The 19,938-nt window shown below is 50.6% G+C and overlaps 1 protein-coding gene across 1 annotated transcript in view; it reads right to left on the minus strand.

Moving 5' to 3' along the window:
* LOC128279097 (mucin-12-like) overlaps positions 1-13,727 on the minus strand; it is a 34,564-nt gene extending 20,837 nt beyond the window's left edge. Inside the window, exons 1-2 of the mRNA XM_053017819.1 lie at positions 13,647-13,727; positions 13,151-13,244 (exon numbers count right to left, since the gene is read on the minus strand). Coding sequence (XP_052873779.1) covers positions 13,151-13,244; positions 13,647-13,727 — 175 coding nt within the window. The remainder of the gene's footprint in view (positions 1-13,150; positions 13,245-13,646) is intronic.
* Between the last annotated feature and the right edge of the window lie 6,211 nt (positions 13,728-19,938).

The raw sequence follows: 19,938 nt of genomic DNA on the forward strand, positions 1-19,938 counted from the left end.
ATTCGTCGGGGTTTCGCTGGGATTAGCCGGGTACGCATCGGTGCGGCCGCCAGCCGAGCAATAAAAGGTGTTCGAAGATGGAAAGGTTGCCGAGATCGTGGAATATTTATCGTGCAATTGGCGTAGGCCAGATACGACAACCCAAGCCAGCCAGGCGAATCTGAAGGTCGGCCCGGAAATCCCGATCATCGATTGGGAAATTTGTCGTGTTGCGAAAGAAAAAGTCGTCGTCTCGGTCGGTATCTGCAATTTAATTTTTAATTCTTGTGTTGGACCGGGAAACACGAGATTGACGCATTTCGTATCATTTACAGTTTGAGCTGGAGCAGTAAGTTAAAAAATATATTCTGTCGTCCGGCGTTTGCATAAGATGAGGCAGGGAATCGACTTTGGGACCTTTAAGATTTTCGGCGAAATGGATTCCACGAAGGGACAATTCGAGATTGGGAAACATGCCATGTTATGGATCGCGGTGTGGACAGAAAAACGGGAAAAAACTTCGTCAAACTGGTAGATCTGTGTGAGTTCTTTCGAGGCTCGCCAATGTCCGTCGATGAAACCGTCCAAACAACCGCACGTTTGATGGTTGGTTCAAAAATAAAACAGTAGTAAAGGTTGGCCAATTATTTGAGACCAAACAAGACCACCGCCAGACTGACCTCCCCTTGGGGAAAGCCATTTCCAGTGTGACATTAATTTTTCCGAGTAATGTGCCTTTCATCAAAATCTCAACGATTGGACGCTTTCGCTGGGCACGAAATCCTGGCGCAACACCTCCGTGTGTGTGTGTGTGTGTGTGTGAAGATCTGGTCGCACAATCAACACCCGTCGTCGTCCGCGAAACCGGAAGGAGGCGAAATCTTCGGGCCCCGAGCAGCAACAGCAGCACCCGGCGACCAGCGTTAGCAATTACTTTCCAATTAAAAGTGAAGTAAAATAAAATTTAACAACATCCATAAAATTTTAATTGATTCACTGGACCACTGCGAGCCGGGGGAACACACAGGGCCAGCGGATGGACGACGCGAGCGATCACCGAAACTGGACCGAACGACCGTTCGGTGTTTCGGAAGATGCTCCCGGACCTGTGGACCTGTTCCGGCGAGCCAAAATCGTCAGAAAAACGCCTCCAACAATCACTTCGGCCACGGCGGGGGCTTTTTGAGGTTAAATTAAAGTGCGATAGGTGTGTCGGTGTGCGTGCGTGCGTCGGTGGTCGTGGCCGTGTGCGGCGCGCAGTGGCACCGGAAAATGTTTAGGGTAATGGGTGGTCGTAAAATAAATTTAGCGAAAATTTTCTAATTTTCCACCGCAGCGCGCTCACCGTGACGGCGCTGATCGTCGCGCGGTCCCTGGGCGTCAAATCGAGTGGTTTCGGAGCGATGTTTGATGGAAAGGTAGGATAAAGTTTTACGATAATTATTCGATTTTCGGCCGCGAGGCGGGGTCGGGGTCGAGATTGGCCAGTTTAATGCGCGAACTCCGCGCGGACCGCGAGATGAATAGATTGGGGTGCTGGGCGGTGGTGCTGGCGAGACCCGCCGGAAATGACGCCGGACGGGAGCGGGGTTATCGAGGGTTAACACTACGACGGGCGTGGACAATTTGGGAAAATTTCAAGAAAACTTTCCACGAAGCTGTGGAAAGAAAATGATGCTAATTTGCTGGATTTTCTTGATTTTATGATTCATTCGAATTAATTTGTCTGCTTCATACGGAAGCCATTTTTCATGTCGATAGTTGATTTATCGAAGTTTGAGCTTTGTTTAAGGAGAAAGCGCTGCGGTCGCTTCAGAAATCATACAATAAACTTATGAAAACTCTTCTGAAAGTAGTTAAAAGAAAAACCAAAAAATTATGGAATAATCGGGCGAACCTCCTCCAAAGGACCAAACGCTTGATGATCATCATTTTATTCCCAAAAAAAGGAACAACATAAATCCCTCAAACCGAAAGCCACGATTGGCGACAGACCGACAGGCCGGAAGATAAAATCTCCAACAGGGGCTCTATGAAGATACCGGAGACCCTGACGTCCAACAACGGTCCTGCCCGAAAAAAAAGTGCTATGAACCAGTGTGTCCTGTTTACTTCCTGTTCCAAACATTTACCTATCCAACCAGCCATCCAGCCAGGCGTTGCGTAAGCAGTGGCCACCGGTCCGCCCCACCGGGTTGTTCCGGGAAGGGAGAAAGGCAAATGTCACCGGCCTTTAAGGCTTTGCGGCTTAAAAAGTGTCAGATTTGCATCGTTACGTTGTTTGCCCCATCATCATCATTTATGACGACGACGACGACGACGATGGTGATGTTGATGGAACGTGCTGCATCCGGTGGTTCACAAGCGACCGGCCGGTCCAGCATGGGACCGTTTGGGACCGCCGCCAGGACCGGGGCCGCCAAGGTGCGCTGCGGGTGCGTGTGTGATGGGTGTTTGTGGTCAGCGTATTGCGAAACCAACCCCAAATGATGCCGAGCCGAGCGATGTGATGCAGGCCCGACCCGGGCCCGTCCTTGCGGGTTGCAATCGTAGCTGCGCCGTAGCGCAGCGAGGCCTCTAAAAGCCCGGCGACCGAACCTCGGTCTACGGTCTCTGGTGGGCGGTCTCTGGGGAGCCACCGGACCGACCGGGCCACTAGCGACGGCCGGCGGAAGACTAATTTAAGCTCGACTGTTGTTGGGCCGCAGAAGCTGTGGCGGCCGTAGGGCGGGGGCCGGGTGTCGGGAGACAGTGGTCAATTTGGGTCGTAATTTACCGAGCTATCGATGCCTTAATCATTGTCTGAAATAATGGGATCATAAAACTACTCAATTAAGATTAACTCGAGAGCACCCCTCGACGGGGATCGACGGGGCCCAGGCCCAGGAGACAGGCCCACAGACACGTGACCGTGGTGCGGGTGGTGATTTGAGAGTCAGGTTTTTACACTCCCCCGGCCGGTGCTGGTGGTGTCCTTCGTACGGTCCGGAGCCGTGCCCGGGCCCACTGTGTGCAGGGGAACCATTATCCTATCCGCTCGGTAGGGCAAGGTAACAATTAAACCTGAGGTGAATTCTCTCCTTCCTGTGGCGGGTGGCCGGGTGGGCTGGGAAGACGCCGTCTGCGTGCAGTTGCAGCGTCGTTTCATGCCACAACCCCGCAAACCGCAAGGATAAGGATACACGCTCCTTAGCGAGCGACAGGGACAGAAAGATCGACCCCCACAGAGAGAGTGAGAGCGCGCGAGCGAAATCCTGTACGTGTCTAGACCTCCGAAGGAGCATAGGAACGGCCGGGGGACGGTGGTCTGGGACGTTGTCTGGGCCGGCCTGTCGGCGTAAATCGATACATGATGCTGTGCGCTTAATGCTGCTGCTGCAGCACACGAATTATCTGCCTCTTCGCACAAGGGTGCATTTGCTGCAACTCTCCGAGCTGCTGCACCGGAGTGAGCCGGGTTTTTCGAACGCATCGACTGCCTCGTGACATTCAGACTCAAGAACGCCCCCGCCGCAAGTGACGAGACCACTTTTTCCGCGCGCGCGCGCGCCCGCTCGTGTGACTGTGTGCGTCCTTTGAAGGCTCACTTTTTATGCTCCGGCTCCACTCCGATCGATCCGGAACCGACAATGAGGAACATATTTCGTGCGAGGCGCAAAAAAGAAATGTACAGAAAAGATAGACCAGATCCGGGGCCGCGGGAAGGCATCCAATCTGGAGCGGCAGCGTGTTTACACGTGCGGATTGCACGGCCGGGGGTTTTTGCTTCGTGCACCGGCGTCGTTAGCATCGTTGGCGCTGGGCGGGAGAAATGCTCCCGGCTGCCGGCGTTCAGCGTTCAAGATGCTCGCCATTAGTTTGAAGAAGCTTAGACGGTTTGCTTTACGGGAAAAGGTGATAATAGAGCGATGTTTGGTCTTGCATTTTTTTTTCTTTTTGGCTGTCTACTTAGAAGGGTGCCGCCGTACGTTTCGTGAGTGTAACAAACTTCACTGCCAAACGATGGATAAGCTTTCTTTCTTTTGATGCGCTTTGTCCGATCATCAATCAATGGGTATTGAAATAACAAAACTCGGTGATAATTTTTGTCACTATCCGGAAACTACTAAGTGACAGTCACTCCGTCGGTTTTTTAAATGTTTCTATAATGGCCTTTTTAATAAATGGTTTAATGGTTTTATAATTGGTCAACTAGGAAATGGCGCAGTGTATTCAAGTGTCCAAGAAGTTAGAATTAACATAAAATTATGTTATTGTTATGTTACACTTTGTTAAGATACACTTATTCTCACGTTGCGTTTAGGCTCTCTCACGTTAAGTTAAACAATGTTTATGTTAGTCTCACGAAGTACTCTTCAATGTGTTATAACACCTCAAAACGCAACCGATTATGTTCAACATTTCATGCGGAGCTTAACATAATTGTAAGATTGAACCCTTTTCCAATCAACTTCTAAACAGCAACAAACTTATATCAGGTGTGTAAGTTGAAGCTATTTGGTTAATATTTAGATGTAGCATTGTACAGGACGGATCGGAATGAGCCCGACGACACGGCTAAGTCATATTTCAGTATGGCAACGTTCTGGCGCAAAAGCCGTGAACAGCGCAATAAAAACCCTTAATTGTGAAAAGTTATCGGCACGGCTTTATTCTTCAGACCCCTTCAGCCCTTCAGACCGTCAGATTATTGCCTTTTTGTTACTTGCAGAGCAACACGTGGTTCTTGTTTCGAAAAGGTTTATTGGAAAGGAATCCACAATTTGTGTGAGGGATTGACGAAATGTGTAGAATTAAACGATGATTACTTCGAATAAATATATTTTGAGTTGCTCCGGAAAATTGTGTAGTTTGTTCATCGAAAAAATCCTTTAATTTCATCAGTAAATCATTAAATCATTTATCATCAATTAAATCGTTTTTTAACAATATTGTTAGTTTGCAGATGCCTTTTAAATAGCTCTTAGAGAATTTGTAAAATTTTTTTTTATATAACTCCATAGACGAGCCTGAAAGCTTGGTTAGCAAATGTTCTGTTTATGAAAACAACAAACGCTGAGGCCATCTAATGGTCATGCAATTAAAACAATGTACCCAATGTTAAAATCGAAAGTTCGTTTCCTTTCTCCGACCGACCATAAGGAAAGTGAAAAACATTAAAAAAATTTACGTAAAGCGAGGTACAGTGGTGTTAATTCACACTGACCTTGGCACGTAACGCTTGTTCCTCGGTATCTGCTGCATATTTACATTTCCACATCTCAAAAAGGCAGATTCCGAGGATCGTTTAATTGCACAGAGCCATAGGCCACTTTATTTGATAGGGTTTTGGAAATAAACACTCACCCAAAACAACCTAGTTGACCTTCTTCTCGTCGCCGGAAGATTGGCAAACCGCCGCCCGTTCACCGCCAACGGCCGCTCCCCTGAATGGGCCTGAACGAAAAATGCAGCGCCAAAGTTTTTGACCGACACTTGTTTGACGTGTTGCTGCCTTCCGGTTGGCCGGGGGATTTTTGGAAAATGTTTCACAAATTTTACATCACCTGGCACGGGCCGGGGTTTCGGTGGTCCGATGGTCGCTTTGGCGTGTTTGGCGTGGACCGTTCCGACACGAAAGCGCCTCGTGTGTTGAAAAGTTATGCAAAATCGATAGACGCCTCTCGGCGGCCATGGGGCCGCTCAACAACGGCGAACGTTTAGGATCGGCCATCGGCCACGGGCCGCAGGGGGGGCTACGGGCTACGTGCCGTGCAGTAACCTGTTTATGGTGCGATATGCTAACAAACAACAACATTGTTGATGTTGCGAAACACAGTCGGGAAGCAACATTAAAGTGCCGGTGCCGTTGTTTGCCAGCCAGCTAGGTGTCCGGGGCCCCGGGGTCGGGGCCGGGGCCCGGGGCTGGATAAATGTTTATGCAGGATGCGGGGTCGAGCCAGAAAGGGGAAAGGAGCGAACGACTTGATGGACTGATCGGTGCAAAGGCAGAATGACGCCGGCGGAACAGTAAACGGGTGTACGGCGAAGTGAACAAAATCATCCTTTGAATCAACATAAACGGTAGCCAATGTTGTAGTCCGGCGCTCCTCCGGCGCTCCTCCGGTGCGGTCCTTTTTTCGGGTATCCGAAGGCCACCCACCGAAACCGAGTCGGGTCCTTCGGCACCACGGGAGTCAAGCAGAAACTGTTGACTTCCCGAGTGGCACCTCAGAAAAATGGAGGAAGCATTCGATAACGACCACAGCTCGAACCCCACCGCCCGCCGTTGGTGTGCCTGTACCTGTACGTGTGCCCGTGTGTGTGTGTGTGTGTGAGGGGCTGAAAGTCGTCTCACATTTACGTGTCGCACGCAAACACTGGTAGTGCATACGAAATTCGGCACTTTGTGACAGGACGAGGACAGCGCGCCGCTCGAGGATGTCGAAACCTCGCCCCAGGGCCCGCGAACGGGCGGCGGAGTGGGTCGTGGGGCGGTCGGTTTTTCCACCTCCGCTTTCCACGGGTTCTTCTTCCACGAGTTTGATTCGGGAAATCATTTCAAGCACCCCGTTTGATGCTGAAGGGTGAATTGGGCACTCCGACACTTGGAAGCGGTGGCAGAAAAGTGTCAAAATTGTTGCACCGGGTTTTTAAAGGTTGAACAGCATTCCCTCGCCCTTTTCTCTCTCTCTCTCTCTGTCTCTCTCCCGTTGGTTGGTGCCACCGAAGTTGCGGCTGTGCCGTTACATTATGCTATTTTGTTGCCGAGTTGTACGAGTTTCGGGTTTCGCGTGGCAAGCGCCACACACTCTCGTGGGTTCGAGTTGAAACGGAGATTTTCCACCGAAAGTGGTGTCAATTGGGCATTGTTGGGCCGTGAGTTCTTGGGCAAAAAAAAGGAAAATACATTGCACGCTGGAAGGCGCACCTTTTGTTGCTGCGCGTTTAATGTGAAATTATCGACAAAAATGGCGGAAAATGCACACGAAACAGCATTCGCATGACCTATTTTAGTGAATCGGGTTCCGATTTGATTCAATCATTTTTGAGCAGCTCGTCACTTGTCAACTAACGCCGGTATTGTTATATTTTCATTCTTTAGTCATTTTGTATTGTGGCTTTGTTTTGTTTCCTTTTTAACCTGTTTTTAATCGATTGATAGCATAGTTTCGAGTATTTTTTCAACTTTCTTTTTTAAATCGAATTATTATATTCAATATTCATATTGTTTCCATATTTTTGAATTCCATTTTACTAATTGAATTGCCGTGCAGTCGTTGTTGCAACCGTGCGACGATTTATTCCAAGATTAGATATTACTGCATTATGCTAACGAGTATTTTCAATGAAGCATGTAGCTCAACTTATTTCTGACACTTTTATCGTGTTTTCCACATTAAATATCCATTTGTCCAAACATGTCTGCCTTTGGCAACGGAGCCGCCGAACCCCTAAGCTAGCCTTCCATGTTGGTGTGCCATTTTTAACCTGCTCTTTACAACAAGTGTCAGGTGAAAGCTGATAAAACATGTGCCACGTTCCCGAGGCACTGCTTTTTGTACACTCGCTTGACGCCGCCACCATCGCCTCCGTATATGCTAATGACGTCGACAGAAACGGGACGCAACAACGGCCACGGATGAACGAACGAACGAAAAAAAAAAATTAAACGGCGAAACAATACCGAAAGACTTGTTACTACGCGGGACTGCGGGACAACAAAACGTTGTCACAAACGGCACGCAATCCGGATTCCTGATTAGTGTTCGGAGTGGTGAATAATTAATGGACGGCGAACGCAACCCGGCAGCGACGGCACCGAAGCGCCACGGAGCCCGCGCCACTGGCCGCTAGCACCGGGCGCTCCTTCCGTTCATTAGTAGCGCGTTGTGTGAGCTTCCGGCTTCAGTCGTCATTGCTGCTCGGTAATGACTGCTCGAGGGCCGGGCACCGAAAAGCACCCGGGGGCCGCTAGGCGGAAGTTACTGCAGAGGCTCTCTTGGCTCCGGTCACGAAAGTGTCGTATGAGCGTTCACCGTTCAATCAACAAGTTTGTCGCCGCCGTCGTCCTCATGCCTTGACAAGAAGCAGCGATTCGGCTTCTGGCAGCCGGATGTCCTGGCGAGCGAAATGGGGCTCCGTTGCTTGGTTTTTTGTCCCCTCCGGGCCGGACCGACCGAGCGGACATTTGCTGGAAACCAATGGCGACGACGACGACTAGCAACGGCTGATGGCCGCGTGTGTCGAACACCGTGGCCTGATAAGTGACAATAATGAACACAAGACAACGGTCGAATGGTCTAATTCAATCACCATAACTTTCGGTCGCTTATCGTCCTGGTGAAGCTACAGGGCGATAAGAACCGGAAGTGAGCGAGAAAACAAGAACCCTTCGCCCTTCGTTTCGAGTGCGGAGTGAGCGAGACGGAACGCCAGCTGACGTATTTCGCTCGTCGTTAATTCGCGCGAAAAAAGGGCGGAAGTTTTACATTACAATCACCATCACACACGGAACACGAATCCTGACGTCCTAGCTTCTTGGCGCGGATTGCGGGGGGGGGTGGGCACTATGGACTGTGGCGTCGTTCCGCACGCACTTCCGGTACGGGCCCGTTGCTGAGGGTTCCCCTTGGCAGGGAAAGAAAATCAAACGACGGTAGTGTGTTTGTGTGGGGTTAGGTTGAAGAAAATTGCGCTTAAAAGAAACACGGTTCGAGTGTGGCAGACAATTCATTTCACCCGCCCGTAGGTGATCCTCCGCGTTTCCGGTTTGCCTGACACTCATTTGCGTTTTCTCACCTGTGTACATTGTAATCTATGTCCGTTGCAATGTTTTTATTGCATCGCCGGTAGCCAGTTAGGTTCAGAGAAAGGTGTTTTGCTAAAACTTGCTTTATTGTGGTGTGAATAAGCAGCTATGTAGCAGCGTTCCATTCAGAAAGCCTTTTTATGGTCCTATCTTAACAATTTGCATAATGTGTGACCCAAGTCTTTTCGCTTTCAGAAAGCATGGTTTGATTAGTTTAAGTTCATGGACATATGATTTCGTCGCCTCGAAAATTTTACTCATTCCTTTCATTTCTTGAAGGTAGCTGTCGGTAGGTTGTTTTTTTATTTATTTATTAAATGGGTCAATAAGCAACGTAGACGGATTGACAACTTACAGGACAACTTACAGGAGAACAAATACAGTAACTAATACCAACTGGCAAAACGAATGCAGAAGCCGGTAACTGGTATATTAAAGATGCATACACGAATAAATAAAAAAACAGTTTCTCTGTAGGCATGAAGGAAAAACCCTTACGTCATTGACTAAGGGACATAATAAAGTCCAGAAGTGATGAAAAATTATTATACGTGCGACAAAGAGCTAGTAACGTAATAGTAATAAGGAATAGTGTCAAGGATTAATAAAGTTACGAAACCCTTACGGTAAGCCTTAAATTTTCGGTTTATCACATTTCAACCCACCAAAGGTGTCCTTTTGATTTGAAAGAATGCGTAAAAGTCTTGGCAGCAATCGGTCCACTTCAGGCCCTAACCGGCCGATAAACACCAATTGCGATAAATGCATTATTTGAATGTTCATAAATATCATCATCATTAGTGACGCAATCTGGCGGAGTGTGTTAGAATGAAAAGTAACAAGCAGTCATAAAGCCAAATCAATGAAACTATATCTAAATCAATTAATTAAACTAATTTGCCGACCCCTTTAACCGCACGCACCGCACCAGGGCAACCAAACAACAACGGTGTTGATGATGGCCCATCGCTATCACCTCATTTCGCTGCCCCCCCACCCCCTGGCCGCTTATGATCCTGTGGTGGGCCCGCACGGCTCTCGGTTGCAAAATGGCGTGCCAAAAGAGTGCAGTTCAACGACAGGAAAAAAAAAAAACGAGGCCAGCAACCAGCCGATGAATTAAAACGCCCAACCAAATCCACCCGTAATTGCTGATCACTTTATGCGACCGAATCAAACGCCTCCGAAGGCTCTCTCTCTCCGAGGGCCGCGCATTATCGTGCCTCTCCCATGGGGGCCCTCTCCTGCCTGCCGGCATACGGCGCCCTGCATCGCGCCACATGTGATGTGACTAATTGGATTATGAGTTCAATCAACGGGCAACTTGTTGGGCGAACTCCGGCATCCTGCGTGCGTGTGTGCCCGTGTGTGTGTGCTGGTCGGCCGGTCAGACGGTGGCCGGCGGTGGTGGCAAATTGTCGTATTATGTAGCTTTCGAAAACTTTGCTATCGCGCGCATAAATGATTGTCAGCCAGCCAGCCAGTCAGACGTCACCACAATGACAGTGACAGTTTTTGACTTATTCAGCAAACGGCAAGTGGCGTGGCAGTGACCGGGGGCCACGTAAATTCCCTCACTCACTACCGTCGGGGTGGTGGCCCTTTAGTGTGGCAATTAATGGCCATTCGTTCAGCGCTGTTCAACTTTTGTCACCCGGAACCCGCTCCACATGGCAACCGGCAGTCCTGGCGCCCGGAAGTTGGAGCGAGTTGTAAGCGAGAGTTCGCTGTGCAAAGAGGTACGGTAGCAGCAGTAGTTGTCAGCCCCAGTGCCCCCGCCCTCCACACCGCAGGGCCGGAGTCGTCCCGAGAAGAAGGAACACAACGAAACAACATAAATACCGGGCCACCAACGGTCCGCAGCTTGTTAGTGGGACGGCGCGCGTTTTCCGAGCCTGGAAAAAAATGGGAATAATTAAATGTGTACCAGGGCCACCACAACTACCCCGGCCGGTGTACCCCCGATCCCGGGACCCCGGGATCAGCCGTCTGGCCGGGCTGGCCCAGTTCGGGAAACACCGGGATTCCGGGGGCTTTGCAGGTGTAATCAAATTAGTATTAATTCAAACGGGCCCTTCACTGCGGGCGAAGGAGTTTTTGGTTGTTTTTTGTTCCTTGCCGAGGGCAGCGGCAACAGCGGCGAAGGTAATTTGCCCATGATCCCTCTTCCCATCGCGTACTTGCGTGCGTATTTATTTAACAAGCTCCGAACCCGGGATCCGGCCGCTGCTTATTGCTGTTTTCGGCGATCATGGCGACACGCACCGTAACGTGGACACGGTGTGCGTTGTGTGGTCAGGATGTCCTTGCTGACCACCGTCACCGACAGCGCTTCCCGAACGGAGCGTCGGGCACAAATTAGGTTTGTTACCGGGCGCAAACACAATCAACCTCGGACAACGTGTCGCTCTTCACGAGAGTAGCGGGATCCTTAAAGAGGTCACTAGCGAGCCGCAGGCCAGCGAGTGAGTTGTAAGTGTGGGGCCAACCAAGGGGCCTTTCGGGGTCGTTATTAAAAGCGTTGTTTTAAAGCATTAAAGTTGGGCTAATTGAATTCTGGTGCGTCAAGGAACGAATACAGGACCTACCATTCCCGGTGGCGATTTAATGCCGTCCTCTCTGTCTTTGATTAGCGTTAACCACGCGCTCCGCGTGAGGCATGTGTGCATGGTCGGTGCTCGCTGGACGTTTCCTTTGGCGGATGCCTTAAGGTACCATGCGTCTCCATTGAGCTTCTGTTTTTCATCGTTGAGCCCTCTGCGCGATTTGGAAGCTAGCGAACTTGACAATCGGAATGTTTAAGTTTAGTTTCACGTAAGGCCGCCGAATTCGGTTCAACAATCAACGTGTGGACATGTGGACATGGGGATTCGACATGTGGCTCATATGTTTAAATATATCTTCCCTTTACGTGTTGAATTGATACGTTGCGAACAATTAAAATTAAGCCAAGCAAGCCAAAAGGAATTTATTTTAATGAGTATGGTTTTTAGGAAGCAATCGGGAATTTATGTCAAGATATTTTTTCATTTTATTTAAATAAGACAAGATGTGTCAGTGAAGAGTGCTCACTTTGTTAGTTGATTTGTTAGAGACTTTGTCGGTACAACGCACGAGCAGTTGTTTTGAGTCAATTGAATAAATGGAACCCGTAGGCTGTAAGGAACCCGTCATTTACCAGGCGTATACCTTGAAAAACTATATTTTTTCAAATAAATTAAACGTTTATTATTTTAAAATGAAAAATTCTATTCTATTCAAAGTATGTGCCATCGCTAGCTATACATTTCTCCCATCACTCTGCTAAATCATTTATCATTGATCTCTTGTCTTTTGAAGCAAACCATTTAGTCATTCAATTTCGACTTCCTCGTAGGAAACGAAGTGGTGCTCAGCCAATACGTGTCCCATCGATGAAAAGAATGATATTCGGAAAGAGCCAAGTCTGCCATCCAAGTGATTTGATAGTATCCTGAATCAGTTTAGCTTTGTGGGTCATGGAGACGCCAGGTCCAGTGGTCATTGAGCCCCACCTGGCGCCTCCATGACTGGCGCCTCCTGCCCCACCTGGCGCCTCCAGTTCAAATTGATCGTTTGTTGTCAGTAGCGATCTGAATTCACCAGATTTCAGGAGTTTCTTTTACACCACACCTTTCTGGTGACGTCAGAAAGTCCTTTTTTGGAGTCGTCCGACGCTCTTTGCTTGTTAAGTCAAAACCGCAGTTTTTAAATTTTGTTAACCGCTTAAAGCACTGTGATGTTCCAAACACAAGCCCCAACAAACATTTGGTGCGATTCTGTCGCCGTTTTTCTTCAACAGGTAGCAGAAAAATAATAATCCCCGCAAAACGTCAAATGAATGTTATTTGTTTCAGAAGGTGTCAGTCCTCTTCGACCTTATTATGAGCTTAAAATAGTGTTCGACTTTCCTCCTATTAGGCCCAAATGTTATCGATAGCCACTCAAACAAGTCGGTGGGCATATTGCGAGCCCTGTGAAGCGAACTTAAGACCACGACGCAAACGGTGGGACGATCGTCGTTAAACTTTGACCTAGTTCACCCAGTTATAATCCATGTAGTACGTTACTGTTGCAGCGTTCCAGAAACGCAGATAATTTAGGATTTTGAATAGCTTGGTAAGTCCTTCGCAAGTCCGCACAAAATTGGGTAATTAACACTTGCATTCAAACGATTGCTTAACGCATTATTATCCGATTCGCCGACAAACGGATCGCTTTGGATCGCAGTCCTAAGTAAACGTGAACGCGCCTGAACACTGACACGCCAGTCCACCTGGATTAAAGGATCCCCATCGACGCTGCTTAAAGGATCGGCCCGGAAAACAGGACCCCGAAAAACACGCGCACACACACACTTACCGCTTTTGTTGTCCGAAATGTTGGTGTAATAAATCGGTGCCACACAGCCCTCGGTGGGGCTGACTGGTCCGCTGGACGAGTCCACGTCCTTCCGCTGCACGATCCCACCGCCGCCACCATCGTTGACCTTCCCGTCGCCGCCGCCGCCACCGGCGCCGATCTTTGCGCTCCCCGGCCGGCCGGCAGGACCTCCGCTAATGACACTCACACTGTTCAGCAGCACAACGTTGCCGGCGGTGTTGTGTTGCGCGGGGTGGCCACTTCCGGCCGTGGCCTTGCCGGGTGCGGCAGCGACGCCACCGCTCGCGCAAACCATAACATTTCCCAAGGCACTACCCTTCGCCGCGGTCCCCTTCCCGGCGACCATCAGCACCTGTCTGGCGCCGGGCGTTTGATGTTGCAGTGGCGGCTGTTGGTTTTGTTGTTGTTGCTGTTGCTGTTGCTGCTGTTGTTGGTTTGCGGCGGCGGCGGCCGTGGTCACCACCGTCGTCGTTGTCGGCGGCGTCATCCGGTTCCGGTACGGCATCACCTGCGGTGCCGCGGGCTGTTGTTTTTTCACCACGTAACACCGGGGCATCCTGTTTGTGGTGCGATATTTGGGCGGAATCGATTCGATCGGCTAGCTGTGTGCGTACGTGTGTGTGTATTGGGGTCCTTGCACAATAGCTGGTCCGTCAGCTGAGAGCTCACACCAAAGAAGCGAAAAAACAAAACACGAACACACGGTTTCAATTGTTCAATGTGCGCCTTCAAACACTTTCACTCCTGGGGGCCATCTTTCTTTACTCTCTCTATCTCTCTCTCTCTCTCTCTCTCTCTCTCTCTCTCTTTCGTTCCACTCCAAACGTATTGCTTATCGGGGGGAAAAACCCAGGGGTTTCTTAACTTCCGCGGCGCTATTTGCGCATCGTCCACGCACCGACTTTCGGTGTGCAGTGTCCTTACGAGTGTCCTTAAATCGCTTGCTCCCTACTACCACCGTGTCGACCGTGTTGGGGAGCGCCCCAGGGCGCACGCAAAGGAAAACACACTTGTTGGATTTATGAAATATGTTTCACCGCTGATGGTGCCGCGAGGATTCGCTGCGCACGAGCGAGCGAATGCCGACGACGACGACGAAGGTGGCGGAGACGGTGGTGGCACCAAAGACGACGGCGACGACGATGCCGTGGGTGGTGGCCCATCGCCCATCTTCTCGGCCGGCCGAGAAGCGGCTAGCTTCATCAGGAAGCGTCGCTTCAAATATTGATGCTGACGATGGTGGGTCGGAAAAGCGAGTTTTCCATTCCCCGTTCCCCGTTCCGTGTGTCCGTGTTGATGTTTGGTAGGACGCTCTCCGGTTTTTGTTATGCCTCTGTTCGAGTCCTATCGCCGCCGCGCTGCGTGTCGGAGGGTTCCCAGCATCCTTCCGGCGGAGCGCAGAGCGGACGCTCAGTGTGCGAAAGACGACAGTATACGGGGCGCGCTCGTTCCGTTTCGTTCCGCCCCGTTGCGCCGGCGGGTGCTTATGCTGAAACAGCACAACCCGGTTCCGGTTCAGGCAGCAACCGGAAGCGGACGGGGTGCGGTGTACGCCTACGCAGCACGACGTTTTTCCTGCCCGATCAGCATAAATCGTTCGCCGAACGTGCCGAAGTAGTGGAAGCTTTGATCCTGGTAGCCACTCGGTGGCGTTGATTAGCCGCGGGGTCGGAGTGTGGCCACTTGCTCTCCCCACCCCCCGTTAACAGTACCCGTTAGGGTGTGCGGCAATGCGGCCCTAATTACTGCGGACTGCGAAGAAACAAAATGGCGTCCCGGGTCTCACTGGTTTAGTTCTCTAATTGCGTCACTTGCCTTGCTTTCAAAAAATCTAAATATTTTTACACCAACCAAGGAGCCGAAGGGGGTCGGTTATTCACAGAACGGTTATTGCTTTCGGTTGCGTGGTGTGGCGTGTCGTGCGTGTGTGTGTGTCTGCTGGCGGCACTCGTTTATTTATTATTCAACATCGCGCATCCCGGGCGCGGCGGGGTGCGTTTGTCACCTAACCTCTGCGACCGACCGGCGCGTGTCCCGGTGTGAGCGACGTCCCGAAGGGCCCTGGTGCGCGACGACGACGGCGCCTTCGGGTCGTTTTTCGGTTACACCACACCGATGACGACGACGACGACGACGACGGCCACGACGGAAGGTTCGGTTCGTGGCGAAGTAATTATTACGGACTTTACGATGGCCAGCAGCAGCTCATGCAACAAGTAGCCTGTAAGTGGTAGTAAACTCCAGCACACCGAGCTCCAGCGCCGGACGGATTCTTCGCCCTGGACTCTTCACCAGGGAGGGACTCCAGAGAAGGCCCTCCTCGCTCGCTGGTGGTAGTGGTAGTAGCAGTCGTTGTAGTAGTAGAGCGAATGAGCGCGCGCGGGTGTTACATCGCAACGGTGGCCATCCAACAGGTGCTGACGACGCGGACTGCGGTGTTACGAAATACCGTGTAAACTCGTCCTGTCTCGTCCCGTCCCGTCCCGTACCGACCCGTGCGTCCCGCGCTTCCGATTACACAATAATGCGGCACTGGAACTGGAGCACGCGGGCGGCGTCGTCGCCGTATCGATTCTCCGGCGTGCCGAAGGAGTTTCGCGGAGACACTGGCGTACGGCCGGCCGTAGAACATCACAAACAGAGTTCCCGAGACACACCGGTTCACGTCACTGTGCTGCCGTGTTCATCCCAGGACCCAGCGCAAGGACCCCCGGAGCACTCGTTCCGTTCACTTTGCCACCGCACCGCGAGGAAACTATCGGTAGCTGGGGCCGAGTTTTGCGCAAATTTGCTGCCGAACGGCACTACCGGGCCCGGCGGCCATGCTTGCTTGCTTGCCTTTCCTGCCCTGCTCGGTCGCTGACTGTGCCGTGTCACGGGGTTCCTGGCGCGCGCCGTGAGGAGGCCCCCTTGGCCGTCCGTCCTTGTCGTTGTTGTCGTTGTTGTTCGCTTCCCTTGTTGCGCTCGTTGCGCCACTCGGCACTCGGCACACACACACACGGGCGTCCTTCCAGGAAGAAAAAAACCCGGGGGTGACTTTGCACACTGCTCCTGCTTCCGGTCAGGTCAGCGCGGCGGACTGCGCGACAAGTGGGTGCGCGTGAGTTCCGCAGCGCAAACAAGTGTTGTTGGCTGCGATGCTGCTGCTCCGCCTGCCGGGACACTCACAACCCACCCATCCACCCACCCACCCACAGCAACCTCCCCGATCACCCAGCACCCAGTGAGTGACCGGTGCGGCTCTCTCACACACAATCTCGTGCACACACACGGTTGGCGGTGCGCGTGAAGAAGGCGCACGGTCGGTCGGTGAAAATCGAATGTTCTTTCGGGAGGCAGCCTGTGTGTGTGTGTGGGACTCTCTCGCTCACTTGCTCTCACTCGCTCTCACTCCCGCCTGCGCCGTGTGTCGCCACGGATCGATGTCGTGCCGTGAGATGGAGGTACCGAGTCCTTGCTGCGGCTGCGGCCACGAGTGAGAAAATTCACGAAACGGACACAGACTTGTTGACGCGTGTTGGGTGCTTCTTTTTTCTTTTGTCTGTGCCGGAAACACACAGTTCACGCACGGGGGTGCGGGGTGCGAGTAGGAAGCACCACAACCCGCGGAGCACACGGCGGCGATGGCCACGATAGGAGGAAAGAAAACACACCGAAAACGCGAACGGCCGACAACTGAGACGGTGCAGCAACTGTGGCTGCTGCTGTTGCGCTCCTTGCGTGTGTTCGGGGTTTGCCAGCGTTCGGATTCGAGCACACTACACAGTGTGTGTGTGCGAGCTTCGGGATTCGAGCAGTTTCGCTGAGTGCCACGAGGCCACACACCGCCGTTTGTTGACAGTTTTCCCACCGCGCGGACGAGAACCCATTTTCCCATTTTCCTTGCGCGTCGGTGCGCGCGAGTGTGTGCGTGTGGCGGCGGCCGCGAGGTCCTACAAGTGGTGGTTTCATCCTGCACTTGTTGTCCCGTTTCGAGCAGTTACGCTCGAACGGCGCGGTGTGCGCGATGCGCCTGCGTGCGGCATCCGGTGCACTCGCCGCGGTGGCTTTCGTAGTTAGTTCTTGTTCTACCCGTGCTGTCCTCCTTCTTTCACCTAGTCCGATCCACCTAGCGGGGACCGGAAATAATTTCCCTTTTTCCCCGGATGTGATGGATGGCTTTCAGATCGCGGAACTCCAGCACCCCTCCAACACTGCGGCCAGGATTAACTGTGTGTGCGGCCAAAATGTGCCGATGCCAAACGCGAGATGAGCGCGCTCGCAGTGCACTTTCGAATCAAAAAGGGTTTTCACAGGACCAAAAAGCAGTGACGCAGAGTTTAGGTCAAAAACTCACGCAAACTCAGGCTACCGGTTCGGGGGGTTGAATCGTAATTAACTGCACCTAGCAGGCTGGCCCTTTCCGCAGCAGCGTTTGGGTGCTTCGGATAATTTCGCAGCACATGCAACAAGTGCGTGAGCCCGCGGCGGCAAAGTGGTTTACAGCAAAAATCGATTAACGATCGGAAAGGAAAGCTAACGGGACGGGCGGTACAGGTTGTTTAGCCGGTCGTAAAAATGTAACTGTATTAGGCGCTGGCACGAAGACAAAGTTTGTTTGCATCTTTTCTTATGTCGTACAGAATCGAATACATGTCAACGGCGAAGTACTGCGAAAGTTGATGTGAGTAATGTACGGACTTGTTGTTTTATTGATTCACCTACATAGTATCGTTTTCTATAACATTAGCTGCATCGAAAGATAGTAAATATTTTATCTTACTTTTTTTCTATCGGGAACTCCAATAAAATGTTGGATTAAATTTCAACTCGAGACTAAATATTTAAAGAGAATTCCAAGTAAACAATAAAATCAACATCAAATCTACGTCGTTAAACATGTTGGTTTAATAAAATTAATCATTGAAGCCAAACCCGACAAGCTTTTAGATATTTAGCAACTAACAGCATTTAAATTTTTTTAATTCGAGACACATAACGTGACACTTACAAATGGTACTAACGAGGCTAAGGTCGTTTTCAGACATCTTTAAAAGAGTTATAAACCACATACTGGGTTGTTCAATAAGTTCTGAGCTTCGATCATTTCTTTCGAACCCCGAAAAACTGATGCTAACACCTTCTTGACCGGTTTCTGGACACGAACTCGTTTCGGAGCTGAAGAACCAGGATCACAACACTCCCTAGCTTCTTGTCTTGATTCAAGATCGTGGTGATAGACCCAAGTCTCATCCATAGTGATGAGCCAACGCACAAAATTTATGTGTTCAGCTTTATGAAACTCAAGACTTCAGTCAAAATATTGCTAACACTACACAATGAGAAGCCTAGGGCTTCTACTAAATCTCTTTCAGTCACTTGACGAATTTTCAATAAGATATCCTGTATTTTCCTACGATTTCAGGTATTTCAGGTATTTAAGGTATTGACGTGGATCGTCTTCAAGCTTTTACTACCACGTTTAAATTAAAAAAAAACAGCTATTTACTGGAAAAATTGACGGCGAAGACTTATTATATACTTTCAACATCCGTTCATAAATTTCCTTTGAATTTAAACCTTTCACAAATAAAAATTCACTATCAAAATCACTGCACGATACTTGAATTTTCCATTGTAAAAAATATACTGTGACACGTCGATCCTAATGGGTTGTAAAAAATGAATGAAGTGACCGATTGAAATGAAATTTCACGTACGGTCATATGAATAGTGTACCAACATAACAAAATAAATAGGTTAGCTACAGTGCCCTCTGTTATTGAGGCTAAAAACTTATTAAACATGCTGTTATATTTTTTGTTATTACTAATTTGTTAATGCTACAGTCACTTCAAAGTTCGAATGTTGGCATTTAAAACAAAAAAAGAGAAATCGACTGCATTTTGGTCGCGCTCACATTTTAAACGAGAAGTAAACTCTCTTCCAAACGGCCGCCAGCCGTAATCGATTTGAGAACGAGAACGATTTGCCTCAGTACGGGCCTCACCGTAGCCCGACTTGGGCAACGCTCGCCAGTGGCCACGCATGACCGTCCGTTGGAAACTGTTCCTCAATAAAGTGGGATACACGAAAGCACAGCGCCAACGGCGAGGTTCCCGTAAGCAGAAATAAAACAGAAATAAACGCTCTCGGCACCGCAAGCCACAGAGCCACAGAGCGACATGTCGTCGTCGTCGTCGTCGTCCTCGAGTGTCGCATAGCACTTACTGGCGCCGCGTCGCACCGGCCGCGACAGCGATAAACATAATTCTAAACATAATTTTACAATTTCTCTGCACGGACAATGAAAACACGCATAAAAGGTCGCGTCCGGTGAGAGCGGGGCGACCCGCCGGCGGACGGAAAGTTTTTGGCCGGCCACCTCTCGGCTCGAGCGGTCCTTCCGAGTCCTTCCGAGCGGTGGTGAGGTGAGTGTGGTGGTGGCGAGTAAGGACTGCAAGTTTCCCGAGGCCCGAGGTCTGCCGAGATGAATGGGCGAAAAAGTTTCCCCCCCCTCCACCCCGCCCTTCCCGGTCACGGGTCCCTACCCACGGCGAAAGTCCGGGAAAAACACCATCGATGTGTCCGACAATGGGACCGGGTTCGTTTTTCGGGGACCGTGTAGTTTTGGTCAATGCACGGAACGCACCGCACGAAGCGGGGTCACGGCGGGGTGCTGGGGGGCGAACAACATTTTCCGCCGCGCGTACATGCGACGCAGCCAACCGGTTCGGAAAATGCGCATTTTACTGGTTTGAAGTTGAAGTCGTCGGACACGCTCGGAG

Source organism: Anopheles cruzii, chromosome 2 (assembly GCF_943734635.1).
Source record: "Anopheles cruzii chromosome 2, idAnoCruzAS_RS32_06, whole genome shotgun sequence".
Lineage (NCBI taxonomy): Eukaryota > Metazoa > Arthropoda > Insecta > Diptera > Culicidae > Anopheles > Anopheles cruzii.